The 17,456-nt window shown below is 35.8% G+C and overlaps 1 protein-coding gene across 1 annotated transcript in view; it reads left to right on the top strand.

Moving 5' to 3' along the window:
* The window catches only part of LOC114942455 (uncharacterized), a 36,463-nt gene that overhangs the window by 13,834 nt on the left and 5,173 nt on the right, over positions 1–17,456 (top strand). The window contains 5 exon segments of the mRNA XM_029317835.2: positions 11,164–11,270; positions 11,826–11,920; positions 11,922–12,128; positions 12,947–13,124; positions 15,871–16,040. Coding sequence (XP_029173668.2) covers positions 11,164–11,270; positions 11,826–11,920; positions 11,922–12,128; positions 12,947–13,124; positions 15,871–16,040 — 757 coding nt within the window.

Genomic DNA, 17,456 nt, shown 5'->3' with positions numbered 1-17,456 from the left:
ATTAAATATATGCGCGAAAATAAAAGACAGCGCATTATCACTGCATTATTATATTTTTCGAAATCACATAAAAAATAAATTATTTTCTTTTTATCATCATTATTTCGCGTGTATAATTTTGCAAATAAATTTATACCATATTGCGTTTATTCACATTCATTTTATATCTCTCTTTTCTATGACAATTAAGAGAAGCATTTTATTCTGCGCGCAAATGATTAGAGGCAAGTGGAACAATTGAGGGGATAAAATGTAAATGATAAACGCATTTGGTAATTAATACAATATTAAATATCGAAAATTTCGATATTACTAAATATTACCTTTCCTCCTGGATTTATATTCTTGTTGGATTCATATTCATTTAAATAGCGCATAATAAATTGTATAATAAAATAGATCCCGGATATAAGTATGTGATAATATAGATAAATAAATAAATAAAAAAAATATAGAGGATAAAATATAAAGTATAGATATACTATAGAGATATAAAATCTAAATCGACAACATGTAGAAAGAAAATCCGTTACAAATTTGGTTTTGTTAAAAGAAAAGTATCAATCATTCTGAGATGACGGTTATGCATCAGAAATTGTTATTTTGGTTTGGCGCAAAAAAACGAAACTAATCCCGGGCGCTACGTCCCATTTTGAGGCCGATTCCATCGGCCCGTCAGCGGCCGGACGTAAAATCGTTAAGTGGGTCGAGCAAGAAAGTTCGTTCGAACCATTTCTACTTGCTGCCGACTGTGTTTAGGGGTAAATTAAATTCAGCGGGATGCGACGGGGAACAGACAAAAACTTTAGCGTTCGCGTTTTCCATTCGGCGAAAGATAAGGAAAGAAAAATGTTACTTTTGGAAAATAAAGAAAATGTCATTCAACTTCTTTAAATTTGCATTATCGTATTATAAAAGTGTGGGTGTTATGTGTTCTAAAAATACAGAATTTATTAAAACTTTTAAATAAATATTCTGTACTTTATATATACTCTTATGTCCATAATATTTGCACTATTTAATTATTTTTATATTATACATATATAATTACATAATTTAATATATTTAATATTAAATTATATTAATTATTTAATATTAATTGTGTAACATTATATATATTATATGTGTAATATCAAAATTATTAAATGTTGCAAACATATATATGTATATGTTTGCAACATACATATATGTATAAAGTGTTCAGAGTATTTATTGTATATTTATATTTAATAATATATAATATATTTAATATATGTATATATTACGTCTGAATATATTCTTCGTGAATGAAATTACTTTTAGCGATAAATATTCTCTTGAGGATGGATGAAAATGACCGGCTCCGATATTTCGGGTCATCGGAATTAATCGTCGCGATAATGGACTGTTCGACGCGTTGTGTGTAAAGTGCGCGGCGTTTGCCGTAATTGCGATCGATATATCGGCCACGGTGCTTTGAAAAATCGGGGACACGGCGGACTTTCGACTTGAAAAAGAACCGGAAGTCATTGTGAAATATCACATGGCTGTCGCGGATTAAATGTGTGTTAACAGTGCTGCAGCCACAGTACTGCTCGGCAATCGATTCTGACGCGGATTCATCATTGAAACGCGCATCTATAATCGATGGACGCATTAACCCACTCGAGTCAGCTGCCCAATGTACCCGTCAAGCGTGATTGATTGGATATAAAGCTTCATCCGTAATCATCAAACAATACAGCCCAAGTGAAACGTATCGCGAGTGTAGTTGACGGATGAGAAATAATGTTGTAACGATCTCTCTCTATCTCTCTCTTCTTTCTCATTCTCTTTATCCCTTTACACATACGGATAATAATGCATTTACACTGGATTTGAAGATAAAATCTACAAATAGCAATAATTATTCTATATTAAATTTGATATAAATATTACCATGATTATAGAATAAAAAAACTATATTCTGATATAAAGAGTATCGCAGAGCATTTAATTACGATTTGCTTTTTTATTTTTAATTAAAAACAAAATAATAATAATAATAATGATTACAGTTTTCTTGATTTAATCACTTGTAACATTATTTTACAATTAGTCATTATAGCTCCAATTATTAGGCAATCAAAAGAAAATTTGTTTCTTGACTGTAGAGAATGCAGCATAATTTGTTTTATTATCTAATATATTAATATAATTAATTACGTATCTCTTTATTATTTTTCATATCAATCTTGCGGTGACATCCATATTTCTTTAAGAAGGGATGACCGCGTATGAATTCAATTCTTTTCATTTGTAAAATCCGCTGGGAAAATATTGCCTGTCGAATCACTTTAGAGTAAAAATATGCACAAAAATATACCTTGCGAAAAAGAATTTCTGCCACGTTATTTCTGCCTGAAAGGATACGATTCGGCTTTGCAGCAGCCTGTATCGTCGGATATTAGTGGCGATGGCGCGATATCATAGCGGTATGATCTCGTGAATCCAAACGATAAAACGCGATAGCGTTTTGCATACATACCCAAACGTGCACAAATATCTATCGTACGTGTAAAACAGACAGAGTTAGTTCGCGACCTGACGATGTGCAGAAGGTGTTGTACCCGTATAAATAAGCTGCCATCTTGAGGATGAGCAGACGAGAGTTTGTACGCGCGTATCTTTTGAGAGAAAATGTTCAAATATATATGTATATAATGATCTCGATATGTCTGACGAAGCTAACTATATATGAAATATATGCAAATATTTGTGATGCAAGTAATCTTTGATCTATATTTAATAATAGATTTCGTACGTTAGATATTAGAATTTGAACATTTTAGAAGCGTATCGAATTGTCAAGTTCTTGAAGAGTCTTGAGAAAATGTTTTCACGTCTTTTTTCTAAATTATTTTAATTTAAATTACAATTTTTAGGTTCTCAGATCTTGGTGTATTTGTGAGAATTTTTGCGTGTTTAGGCTCCATGATTTCTAAAGCTTCATGTTTAATTACAGTGTCGTATTTGCCTCGAGCTCTCTTTCGAAATACTAGGTCTACGAGATCTTTGAATGTTTGCTTTGACAGTCAGAATTCCGTGCACGAAAATTGTATAAACTAAATATGTGACTTCCGCATATGTGACTTCCGCAGAAATATTCAAATATTATTGAATGAATGACGAAGTTTGGCTTGCATAATTGCTGAACTTATATATCTCCATCATTTTTTACATCAGTGAATTTTTATCAAGGCTCCACTTCAGGTATTAAATTCTTTTATGTTTTCGATGAATTCGACTTTTGAACTTGAAAAAAAAATTATTATAATAATATCGAGTCTTCAAGATCTCGCATATTGACGGGAACCAAGCGATACGTCTCGCGAGAATGACGAGCTTGAAGCTGCCGTGAAATGACACGACGCTGAATATTGGCCTACGTCGAAGGAAGGTCGTGGGATCTCCCATTGATACGCGGGACCATCGAATTTCACGGCTCCCGTGAATCGACACGTGGGCGAGCGTCGGGTCGTGGATTTGTGCTGTCGTCTATGCCAAAATCGGAGGCGACGCGTCTGATGGCGAGGACTCTCGATAAATAAAATTCAGTCGTGCGAGTCGCAAAGCTCCGCATCGATCACGAAATTTATTCTTGTCACGTGCTTCATTGTAACAAAAATTTATCGAACTGAATAACTTGAAAAATTAAAAAAAAGAAAGAAAGAAAGTCGATTGAGAGGATGGGAACGAGCGAAAAAGAAGAAACTAAGAGAAACAATTGCTGCAATATTATTTGGAATATTAATTAATAAGATTTTCGCATGCAGAATCTTTAATATCGGTTCTTTAAAGTTATGAATTTTTAATTTAAATCACTCGCGTGAAATATGAATCGTAAATGAAAGACACGATGTATAATATATAATTCATAAAGATAACGAAAGAGATTATTTATCGACGCACATGTTTATAATTTTTTTGACATTTATCGTTACTAATTGACAGATTTTCGCTGTTTTGCGAAATGGATCGGAAGGTTGGAAGAGCGAATTAAGACGTGCAAGCTGCAAAGGTCGATGCTCCAAGTGGAAAATAACAAAAATGGCAGCTAATAGAATTAGAGTGAGCGACCGAGAGATTTCTTCACTGGGGTAGAAGTCGAAGGGGTTACGAAGGGGATGTTACGGAAAAGGCAGGGCGGAAAGAAAAGAGCGAAGAAGGCTCGAGCGAGTTTTACTTTATTTGCTGTGAGTATCGCATCGTGGTATAACCAACGTGGTTGGTTTGCAATGGAATCGGGAAATCTATGAATATCGAAGTTGTGCGCTTATTGATTGCCAATATAAATTTTTGCATTTCTTATGCTGAGCTTTTATAGCTTTCACGAAGAAATTGAAATTCGCTGTAATACGAATATTAATAACTTACACAAGTCTCTTTTATATTGACATCTCAAGAGTAAAACAGTCGAGTCATTTTACGGTTTATAAAAAAAAAATAGAGAAGAAAATATTATGTTGGAGTATATTCATCCTTTTATTAATATATATATATATATATATATATATAAAATTAATGGAATTAAAATTTATTATTATAATCATTACATAAGGAGCGTTAAAAAGAGAATAAGAACAGAATAAAATTTGATATATATATATATATATATATATATATATATAAAAATTAATAAAATTAAAATTTATTATTATAATCATTACACAAGGAGCGTTAAAAAGAGAATAAGAACAGAATAAAAGTGTAAAATCGCGCACACAAAACAAGCTTGACCTTGCTAAGCGATGCGAAATGAATTTGATGCATTTATCAGCGGCCGCAACTTGTTCGCGCTCGCTCGAGGAACTAATTAACTACTTTTCCAAACGGCGATCAGGCCATTTCATCTATCTCCATATCATCACGTGCCCGAATGCATATGCAGATAAACATAACAACGATGTATGTACGTACATGTAGATAAATGTATACGCAGGCGAAATGTAACATTTCGCGAGGAAAGGGAGGGCAAAAGAGAGAGGAATTCGATACACACGTTTTGTTGTGTAATTAATTATACCTATTAGCGAATATTGCACCCGCCAATAAACGCCGGCTGGTGTGCAGGTATAATTAAATTTACGAGCCAACGACAATACTATGGTCGACACATGTCTAAATGTCGATACGTTATAACGCGCTAGTGTCATCCGGGAATTGTCACGCGACCTGTCATCGATTTCGGGAGATCTCGCGCGCGCGCGCGCGTCCTCTCTTTGACATTTCGTCTCACGACAGATTCGAGGAACTTGCATATTTTCTATTTCAGCTTTGTTAAATAAATTTGCATTTTTGTTAAAAATTTTGCTTTATCTTTATTATTTCATCTGTCTGCTCGTCTATTTTTGAATTTAATATCGCACGGTTTATCCTTCTACGTGTACACGAGAATAAACGATGCACAAACTCGATTTAATGATAGGAGAAATGTTATGTTAAAGGACAAATTTATTATTTCGTAAGACTTAACATTGTGAATTCACTTGTACGTATTTTTAGAAGAATTGTTCTTCGGAACATAGTATATAATTTTGGATCGATCCGATAATCGATGTCTAACTAAACCTAAGTAAAAATTAATAACAGTAATGCAAGAACTTGTATTTATGATCCATTTGTAATTCAAATTGCAAACAGAGCAATATAATTGTGAAATTTGTAACTCTTTATTTCAATAATTTGTGTTTAAAATAAAAAGTATCAATATCCCTTCATAATAGATGAAATATCCGAAAAAATTAATTTTATAAAAGATAGATTTCTCTCTCCTCTCTCTTTTTCTCTCTCTCTCTCTCAGTGTTGATGGATATGAACATTATATTCTGCTCTGTTTCCATAATGTGACGACAAGCTCGCGCTGGTAACATTCATTATTTAAAAAGATGATAATGTGTTCGTTTCACATGACTGGCGTAAAATACGGCTGAATAGGAAATGTTACGCTCTTTTGTGGATTACAGATAATATTCTACATCGTTAAATTTTCGAATATTTAATTTATACTTATGAATATATGTGAAAAGAGACTGTTTCAAAATATTCAGTTGAAAGCTCTTAATTAATGTATACCGTGTATTGTACATTATTTATAATACTTTGGCCTGTATCAGTTTAAGAGACGCTCACGTTAAATATATACGCGATTGAGCGGATTATCTATATCCGAATAACGGTCTTTTTCTGAGGAAAATAATCTGCTTGTGAGATTCTTAATTATTAGCGTAAACGCGTTCCAATTAAATTCTGAAGATCTTCGGTTAAAATGTCATATTTCTAATAAATAGATATTAAGGTTTTACGCAAGATTCACCATACTAGTTAAAAACAAAGAATGTTGTATGAGAAAGCTTGATTACAAAAAAGTTGATACAGAAATTCCGCATCTTAAAGCCATAAGAAAAAAAAAATTCTTTTTTAAATGCCTGGACCGGAAGAAAAAATGAACTCCCATTTGAATATAGAGAGCGCAAAATTTTTGCAACGCGTTCGTTTCTCCGGATGGAACGGATGCATGCGCCAAATGACAGCCAATTCGGCAAATAGAGACGGATCGAATTGAATTTGCGATTCGGTCGCGATCGCGTAATGATCAGGGCGGTAATCGAAAACGCGCTCGGAGTCGAATTAAAGCTCTCTGTCGAGAGTGAGAAGGGGAAGAGACAGAGACCCACGCAAAAGGGCGGAAGGAGGGAAGGGAGAGCTCTATCGATCAATCAGCCATAAGTAATGCGGAGCTTTTGATGGCTCACCGTTTCATTGCGGACGGAAAGAGCCGACCGACATGCTATATCACGTGGGATATGCGACTTAGACGCGCATTAAATGTCAAATGCCTAATGACGATAATTGTTGATCGATGACGCACTCAACGGATTGTTTTGGAGATGATATGGAGGTGATATACACATTGTTTTGTTCAACGTTTGATGATCACTAACGTTGATTAATTAGACACACACCCTGTTCTGTATCTACGTTGTAATGTCTAAAGAATTGGCGAATTTTTCATATTAATGTTATGAGATTTTTTTGGTTTAAATTTATTACTACATTTATCCTTTTATTTGTTACTAAATTTATTTGTCTGAAAAAAGCCGACATGTAATGCAAAAGAATAAAAAGAGATTGATCTCTTTTTACAAAAAGTGCACACGAGGTTCTGACTGCTCGAAAGCAGCACAGTTAAATATAACGAAATATAATTGTATTTCGCGTGAATATTGCATGTTAAAAGTATATCATGACAGACTGACCGTAACTGGGACATTTGTATTTATTCTTCGATTACTGTTACGTTATTGCGCTACGATATCATACGTAATTTCTCGCATTTGCATTGTAAATAAATGAACAAAGTAATTTTCCATGTCCGCGAGCTATATCTATAAAAAACATAATAATTAAACAAATTCATATTATCCCGACACTACGTGGTCCGCGAGCCGTGCTTTATTTTGATTTATCTCAAATAACCATTGCACAAAGTAACGAACTGTTTGTATCGATTATTCGTTCGTTTACGTATCGGATATTGCCATTTGCTTACTTTTACCTGATTTTAAAACAATAAAAATAAATCGTAAAAAAACACGCGATAAAAATACATCCGAATGTTTTTTCAAAGATATAAATTTTATTAAATTTCATCGATCTTAAATTAGATAAATAATTAAAGAATCATAAGCTCTTTGTAATTTCGAATAATTCAAATAAGACTGAAATATAATATATACATATATATATATCGTATATATATATTGAAAAAAAAATTTGGGAACCTGTCTCTGAAAGACTTTTGAAGCTTTGCCCAAATTCTGTGCCGTGTCTATCTCACAGAACTAACGCGAACGTAAGTGGAGCATAGGGGAAAAACGTTGACCCAGGTCAGTTAACTCTGAGAGCCCTTTATGGGCTTTTACACGTAGGACTATCGAGGGTGATCGGAAGCGTCTTTATCGCGAGCATTCTGCTCGTTGAAGCTTACAACTTTTACCTTTATCATTCTCGTCGCTCGGAGCCGGAAGTCCTTTGTCTCTTTGTCTCCCTGTCCCTTTCTATTCGCTCACAGCGACGCACAAATGGTATTTTTAAAATCTGCTTCCCCAAAAATATCTTCTCTTGTCCGGCAACTTATTTATGTCACTCTTTTTATAAACTTTCTTGTAGATTATACATATTAATAAATACGCGATATTAATTTATCAGGTATTTTAAACGATGAAATATCGAATTTATTGTAAGATTTTGAGTGTCGGTAAAAGAAAGAGCGAGAAAATTACTGACCAACATTGCTATCTTTCCTAGTGAGAATAAAGAAATCGTATAATAGGTCAACGCGCCAAGTATTTCCTGTTGATAACACCAGGTTCGAGAATGATATCGCGCGACAGGCAATTCATTCCACGATCATTTCTTCCTTTCCACATAATAAAACCGAAGGTTTTCCCGTCCTTCAGATATCGGGGTCTGCAAAATCGATTCCTATTACGATGAGCGTAATACTCGCCAGACACGAAAAAGAGAAAGCCGTCGTTTTCGCGAGAACCAACCCCTTGTATTCATCAACCCTTCCCAGTTTCGACAGTCGGAGGACACTCGAAAAGTTTAAGGCTCGCGCTAATAAATGACCTTCGACGTTTTCCCCACCCGCCGTTTTCGCGCCCGAGAATATCATTAATTAACAGTAATTAACGCCTGCGCTGATTTCTCCCTCGCGCGTCTTGTCGACGGGGGATGAAATCAGACACGCGAACCGTTTCGAGTTCGACGAGCCGAGTGATTTCTCGAGCAAAATCTACGTTTTTTCTTTTTTCACAACACTCATTTTCGACGTTTTGCGTGCATATAAAAATAAAATAAAATATAATACACGGTAAATTATAATTATTGGCAAATATTGTTACGTTCGATCAATGGCGACAATAGATAATGGTGTGAAACGGTATGAATTGCTCTGTTAGAGTAAATTAAACAACGAGATGGTCTCTCTAGAGATCGGCGAGATTGGACGTCATCGATTAGAGATAATTCAATGTAGGATATTAATTTTCATTAACTATCGACTATCGAACTTTGCTGTCGTGTCGTCCGGGTTTATTCTCGAAGGAGTCCGCGTCACATGGATTTTCCCTCGAGAGATCCGGTGTCCTTAATAAGGAGATAGCAGTGAGTTTGAAGAGACTCGCCAGTTGTATATCATGCAAAAATAAACTACCAACCACAATGTATTAGGAATGCATTTTAATTATGTAGATTTTATCCTTTCATCAAAATATATTCAATACTTTGTTATTAAAATTGTGAAAAAATAATTACATGTATTCCTCTTTCGTAGAACGAAATTTATTAAAACGCAGCAAAATTGCTTTCTAGTATATAATTATATAGTTTGAAATAATTGTTCTCTAACCAATTCGTTTTGATTTTTAAACAGATCTTTCAAGCAATTGGGGAATTGTCGATGATGTTAGAATCGTTTTATTGCATGGCACGAAGGATTCATCGCTCTCAAAAAGTTGGAAGAAAATACTTGGCGTGTTTCACCCGAAACTTCGCGTAATATCTTTCGCCATTTTTACGTCTTTCTGAAGTTATCGCGAAAAACGAGAGGAAATTTCAATTGGTAAACGCCCAATTCGGCGCGATGTAACGATTTCTTGACAAGTTTTGCGTTTAGCTCTTTTCTCGCGAACGAGGTCGGGAACATTGTACTATGTTTTTTGTTCGGTTACAATTTCCCTGTCGCACAATTTACGTCGCTGTAACGGCCGTTGTAACCCGATAAGCGGGTGTATCTTCGGGTCAAGAAAGATGGACGGCAAAACTTTTTTTTTCGAGAAATATAAGAGTACACCTGTGTACAATCGGTTGTAAACAGAGCTCTAAAAGTCGGACAATCGTATAATTCTTTTAAGAGCTATTTTTCTTTTCAGAGACACAGAACGATTAAGATACGAGAAAAATAATGAGCTAATAAAAAGGAGACTTGGCTTAAATTATATTTTTATGCACAAACGGAAATATTTTGTATTGTATATATTGCAAAGTGTGCAATGAAGAAATGGAAGATCCTTGTTTTAGAAATATCGAGATGGACTAAATAAGATAATAAAAATGTCAATATTTTATTTTATAATTCATTTTATATAACTATGTGATTTCTTTATTTCAGCATTTCGCAAAAATCTAAAAGGTAGCCCAATATTGTGTCATTTGTCATAAAAATTCTTTACCCATTTATTGCTGAGATACTTCATTGAAGAAAATTTATTGAATTCGAATAAGTATTTATTTCAATATTACCAAATAAATTATTTATTTGAGATATAAGAAAATCCTTTCCAAGCAAATAAATATTTATCTGTTTCAAATAAATATTTTATTAAATAAATATTTTATTTATATTATATTATAAGTATTTTATTGAAATAAATATTTATCAATTGAGTCATTTTTTTCAGTATTTGAAAACTTTGAAAAAACATCTACTAGCTCTTGTGTAGATCGAGAAGACCCACGTGGGGCTGCGTCGCGGAATGCGATGAGGAGAAAAGGAGAAAAAGGGGATGAAAGATGGAGCGAAACAGAGAGGGAAGAGAGAGAGAAGGTTGTTTTACCTGGTGAACGTGACCGTCCGTTCGAGGCTGCCCGATCGTGCCGTTAAGCCGATTTACGGGCGCACGTGCGAACGTTTCGCGGGCGCAACGGCACGGATAATGACATTAAGAGGATCCGCAGAAGCTTTCTCGCATGTTGCACTCACGTGTCGCCATGTGCGAGGTCTCCTCGTGCTCGTCTTCGTCTTCGAAACACGTCGTATTCTCGTCCATCGCGCTGCAATTCAAGATCATAGTTATCCCTCTTTTTTCTTCTTTCAAGAGTCTATGAATCTACCGATAAATTTTTTCACGATTGTATCCGTAATACGGCTTAAATTCTGTCCTGCCATGAGAGAAGAATATATATAGTGTTGGTGATTTAATGATATATGTGTGTGTGTGGAACGATGATTTTTATCCTCATATACATAGTTATTAAGATACAATATATTTTAAATATTTTAGATATCGTGAAATAATAAATAAGAAAAAATAATATGAATTGTATGAGAGTCCCTTTGAAATGATATATCTGTTTCAGCTATCTGGAGATATATAACGAGAAAGTGAGGGATCTCTTGCAGCCGTCGACGAGCGCGAGCCGGCTCCGAGTTCGAGAACATCCTCGACTAGGACCTTACGTTCAAGGTACTTCGCTCGCGTTTACCGTGAAATGTCGCGTACCGAGGAGGTCGGCTAAAATTCCTCGAGGGTCTTCTTATTCAGTGTGTACTCAAGTCTGTGCTGTTTAAATCTTCACCGCTTATTTCCCTCCGCACGGTCGCCTTTCTTCGCGCTGTAATATCTCTTCCCCGCCTTATATTACAGTCCAATAAAGAGATAAATACAGTAGTATATTAAACATTGTGTCTCAGATATCGCGTTAAATGTATCATTAATTTCGCGGGAGTAACGTTTATTAACGCCATTTCTTTTATGTTATCAAAATCATAAAATGTCTTCATAAATTTAATACGTATATATATATATATATATTTATAGATATCACATTCTCCCATGTTTGAAACTTGGATAATAATTTCTTAATTTTCAATAGCCACTTATATGATAATTTCCAAACAATACTCCATATTATTTTTCTCACTCACCATCCGCTTGAACGATAAAAAGCCAATCGATACGTCTAAGGTCAATCGAGCGAGTCATCTCTCTCTCTTCCGTCAATCACACCGTCTCTTCCAGGATTAACGCACCACGTGGTCCACAGTCTGGGCTCGTTGATGTCATACGTGGAGAAGGGCAACAAGGCCAGGAAGACAGCGTCGACCCTCCAGAATCCCTAGCAGCAGTCGCAGCCACGCTCTGCTGACCGTCGATCTTAACCGGGAACAGACGGCCGACGTCGAGGGTCCTTCCGACGGTGACGGCACCGCGTCTTCTGGGAGGCAGGAGGTTACTCAGCGAGCCGGCTCCAGCAGGTTGCACCTGGTCGATCTGGCGGGCAGCGAGAGCGCGGCCACCTGCGGCGGCGTTCATCGACTGAAGGTGAGTCATTCCCTAAAAATAAGATCCTTCGTCGGTGGAGGAATGATATATTCGTCGCCGTTGAATTTCGCGCGATGAAAATCGATATTCGTACCGAATGAACGGGATGGAGCCTCGCCGAGTTATCAATCTCCGCCCGGCCGCCATCGCGGCGGCTAATCGACCACCACCGGAGAGAGTTTTACTCGAGGAAATATTCAAACGAGCGCGAAGAAGTGCCGCATTCAATAAGCTATCGTGTTATTGAAATGTTTCCACTTCTGTGCCTCGATCTATTTGTTGTTATATCGCAGTGCGTCAGTGTTCTAATGTCTGTCAATCATCCTTGCAACTTGCATTCTCTTAACTTTGCTCGTAAAATGTAAGAAAAATAATACAGAAATGTATTTTTAATATCGAGGTTTAAAGGGTGATATATGTGAAGGATTATGTTACGCGTGTTCTGTGAATTAATAATCAACTGTGCGATTTATTAATTGAGTATCGACGCTAAAGTGACTATGCCTTCTAAGATACGGAAAGAATCACCACGACGTCGCAGAAAATCCAGGAATATCGCTGGTGGTGTTTCACGTGCAAAAGTATGTTTCTGGTTATTGAAAAGAGTTGTACAATTATTGAAATTATTAAAACGTATTAAAAAACGCATTTTCTTAGAATTGAGAATAAAATAAATTTTTATAAGCATATTTATTTTATTCTTGTTATTAAATAAATTTTATTAAATAAAAATAAGGATATATTTGATTCTTAATTACCATATTAATGAATAATTTCAATAATATTTTCTCGTTATCCTCTTTTCGCTACGTTTGTAGGAAGGCGCAAATATCAACAAGAGCTTAGTGGCCTTGGGAAACGTGATATCAGCACTTGTTGAGAAAGGCTCGACCGGAAGTGGGACGAGCAAAAGATACATACCTTATAGGGATTCCTCTCTCACTTGGCTGTTGAAGGATGCACTCGGAGGAAATGCCACCACCGTTATGCTCGCCAGTAAGTGTATGTCGGTCTCTCCTCTTCTTTTGATCTTTCCCCTACCGGTTCCCCTATAAACTCGCATTTCCTTCCCAACTCTCTCGCGATCTTGGAACGTTCTATCGACGTTAAGAGATTTCCTTCCGAGAATATTCCGCCCGCGTAAATCTCGTTTCGCCGTGTGTATTTTCGCGAGGAAATTATAAGCTCTTTTGATCTCGAACCCTCCATTTTAATATCCTTTCTCTCTGTTGCCTTTCGGTGCAGATTGAAATTCAACGACTGATTCGACATCGCTTAATTGATCCTTTTAGTGCGAGTCCCTTCTCAAGTCAACGTGTACTAAAAGAGTCAATTACGAATCGGCTCTGTTACTAATTTGTTTTGCGTTCTTCCATGATCGCTTCATTAATAAAAAATTATTCGGATATCGTTTCGACAGCAATTTTTGTCCGTCGATTTACAACGAAAAGTCAGTCACTTCTTTCTCCTCTCGAGAAGCTATCCGTCTTTTCCTACATTCCGACAATTATCAAGGAAGAATTATTATTCACCAGCGTCTGCGCGAGATTCGTGAAATTATTCCCATCCACACGATAACCAGGGTTGAATGTAATTGGTTTAAATGCTTTTCCAGGCGAGCTAAGACGCGGAGATTAAATTTCGATAGAACCGAGATAGAGAGAAGGTAGTGACGCGAAAAGCGGTAAATAAGAAGTTTGTAGTGGGCTTGCGACAGTAGCAATAACACATGATCGATGCCACTATCTAGCGCCAATATTTTTCTCGTAGCGTATATCGATCGCGCGTCCCTCTGTTGAACATAATTCATAAAATATTTTTCATTAAAATGTAATTCAAAAATAAAAAAGAAATAAATTTCCTTGTTGCTACAATAATATCACATTAATATCAGTGAATCTAATAAAGAATGCTGTTGAATCTCTTAAGAAAAAAGTACAAAGAATTTTGTCAAGAAGTCGAATTAATATGAATACGAGCGATTATCACTATAGCAATTTTTGTTTTTAATGCTGTAATAATTATTAAACAAGTTGAAAAAAATAATTCAAACAGTGCACAAAAATTAAGATTCATATTTTCAGGTGAATGTTAATTAATGAATTTTTAACAATACTAATGAAACTTGAGATCTCTAGAGAAGCATGAAGAAGTAGAAAAATATTTAAAAGTCCCTAATCTTCAATCTCGAGTGAACTTCGTGACAGATTAATCTTTCACCGTAGCATCTTGAAAAGAGATATTTGAATCCGATTGTCTTCATGACAGTTTCTTCTAGTTGGGGGAATAGATGTTGCTCCGCGAATTGAACAAAGTTTTAAAAGAGAATCATCATCGTCGCTATTTTAGCAGGGAGATACTATCTTCCCGTAGAAAATCCTATTAGTAGTTAGATGAAGCACGTAGGGAGGATTGCGTTTTACACAGTAATATCTTTATTCTCAAGCAAGTCCCATTTTTTTGAAACCGAAAATAATCGGAATAAAAAATGCTAATAAAATACCGATATAATATATATATACCTAATTCAATATATATCTATCTATACCGAAGATGAATATAAATGATTAAACTTTTTTATTTTTGAATAATCCTTTTGGATTGAAAGCGTCCATTAGCAAGAAATATGTTACATTCGGAAAATCCTTGAAATTGATCTGGAATAGAGAGCGTGAAATTAATGTTATACTTTTAATCCTTTATATCACCGTAATATTTTTCTCTCCTATCGCTTCGCGATAAACCCTAACGAAGTTGACATGATTGAGCCGACGCGACGTGGAGAGACGTTATTCGAGAGAAGGCGGTGCCTTCCCTCTTTCGACTCATCACAATTAATTGCCGAAATGGAAGAGTCGATCCGTATAATTGGCCGGGGAACACACAGAGCAGTTTTGCAGCGAATACTTCTAGCCGGGCCCGGCGACATATATAATTAATCGTAGCGGAATATTCCGAACCGCTGATTATCGACAATTAATTGAATTGCTAATAGCATTTCGGTTTATTATCGGGGAGACGTTTAATATTCAGCGGGCACGCGATTGTGTGTACAATAGTGTGTGTATAGTGCACTTGTGTTATCCCGCGGACCACATATCACCGGCGCGATGATGGCAGATTTTACATGTCGATTTCACCACGTAACGACGTCTGGAAAAGAGATACCGTTCGCTCAAAATCCATTTTGAATTCTCTCGGCGCGGCGGAGAGAAGTGACAGTTATTTTCGATTGACTTATCTAAGTGAGGGAATGAGAGAATCGCTCCGTATACATTTTCTCCCGATTAATTTCGATAGATGCGACGTACATCCGGGGATTCGAGAGATTAATCTGACGGATTATCTACGGATTTATGAATGCAACGAATTCTTTTTTTTTTTTTTGTTTTTCAGGGACCATGAAAAATTGGGGTATTTTTGTATATCGAGAAAATGCACGCGATGACGTTTTGCTCGCACGATCTCGTAGTTTTGTCTTCGATGCAGCAAGCATTTTGCGACATTTCGCGACAGTAGATCTCTTCTTTAGTAGATATTGTTCCATTAAAGCAATCCGCCATTATTATCGATTAATTCTTAATCGTTGCTGTAAACAATTGTAATTATAGAATGCAAACTTGTCGCAGCCGCTAATCAATCAGAAAATCGCACTGTACGGATGAAATAGTCGTAGTTGGAACGTACGATATTTTTGACACGTATTTTTGGCGTTGATATGTCTTTCTATGTCTTTCTTCAGCAATATCCCCGGCCAGCGGAAGTTACAACGAGACTGCACATACCTTACGATTTGCGCAAAGGGCGCAGAGCGTGGTTAACCGACCAGTGGTCAACGAGGATCCCGTGGAGAGACTCATCCGTGAATTAAGGGCCGAGGTCGCCAGATTAAAATCCTTGTTACAGCAAAAGGTAAGAAATCTGCAGATTTATTTTACTCGACTTACGCAAATTACTCGAAAAAAAAAATTTAACCGAGTTTAGTAATTAAATACGGACTTCTGGAAATTGAGAAACACACATAAATATTGTTTAAAAAATTTCTAAAGAGAAATATTACTTCAACTTTATATAAGCATAAGAAGAAATAAAAAAATAGTTTGGAATTTTGAAATAATTAAAATAACTTTAAAAATAATTAAACATAAAATTTTGGATGTAAACATAGTTACGATAATTCTAATAGAAATTCAGGAGAAACTGAGAAAGAGAGATCGGATAAAATATCTAGATATTATTTACACGTTTTTTCTCAATTTTTTCAAACATTCTTATATGCAAAAGTATTGTCGGATTTTCAATCGAAGAAAAATTAATACCATTTTCTCGTTTGTCTTTTGACTCGCGGGCGAAATGAAAAATCGAGCCCGGCAGAGACGAGACTGAAAAACACGAAAGGATTTAATCCCTGGCCTGATGTTGATCGAGCGACTTTATAACACGGCTGTAGATATTCTCATGCTGCCGGCGGAAAATATTAATGAGTTTCGAGCGGCGTGCGATCGGTAATAGCGCGGCATTATGAAACAAATTTCGCAATTTCGCTCGACGTGGAGCGCGCGGATCCGCGATAAATAGCGGCCGATTTTTCAGTCGCGTTTTAGTTCGCGTGCGAAGGGTCTCGGGGGAAAGAGGGAAAGGGTAGATGGGGGAGTTTATTATCGGGGTTTACCAATACGAGCGACGCCGCGCGATATTGTCCGATGTCATTACGCAAATGAGATTCATTGATCGTTTATTTGACACTTATTGAGCGCCCGTTGCGAGCGATCGGCCGAACGATTGCTGATAAAATACAGCACGCCGATACGTTACGCTTTAACGAGGTATCCGCGTTTCCATTTCTATCAGCCAGACGCTATTCTTCATTTCCGCGTGTCGCATAATTAAATTTCTCATGCTTCATCCGCAATTGCAACTTCGTTGACGTTCCATTTCCTGAAGCCTTTATGTCGGATTTCGAATCCGAGATGATATATTACACACACGCAATAATAATCTTTTTCAAATAATATATCATAATTATGCTATATATACATGTAACTAGAGATAGTCAAATAGAATTGTCACATGAAGTAAAAAAATAAAAATCATCACAAATTCAAACTAATTTTAATGTTTTTTTAATAGGAAAAAAATATTATATTATAGAGAATATTAAAAAATTAAAAAATTATATAATAGAAAAATATTATATTATAAAATAAACAAATCTCAATTTTCTCATTTTTCTCTCTAATTAGAAAAATTATGGAAAGAGAATCGATACTATCAGACACCCACGTATACATAATAGTTGTAACAGAAACTTTGCCGCGCGAATACGTT

This window comes from Nylanderia fulva, unplaced genomic scaffold, assembly GCF_048542155.1.
Source record: "Nylanderia fulva isolate GAGA-0341 unplaced genomic scaffold, ASM4854215v1 Scaffold6, whole genome shotgun sequence".
Taxonomy (NCBI): Eukaryota; Metazoa; Arthropoda; class Insecta; order Hymenoptera; family Formicidae; genus Nylanderia; species Nylanderia fulva.
This window is presented reverse-complemented; position numbering and strand designations above follow the sequence as displayed.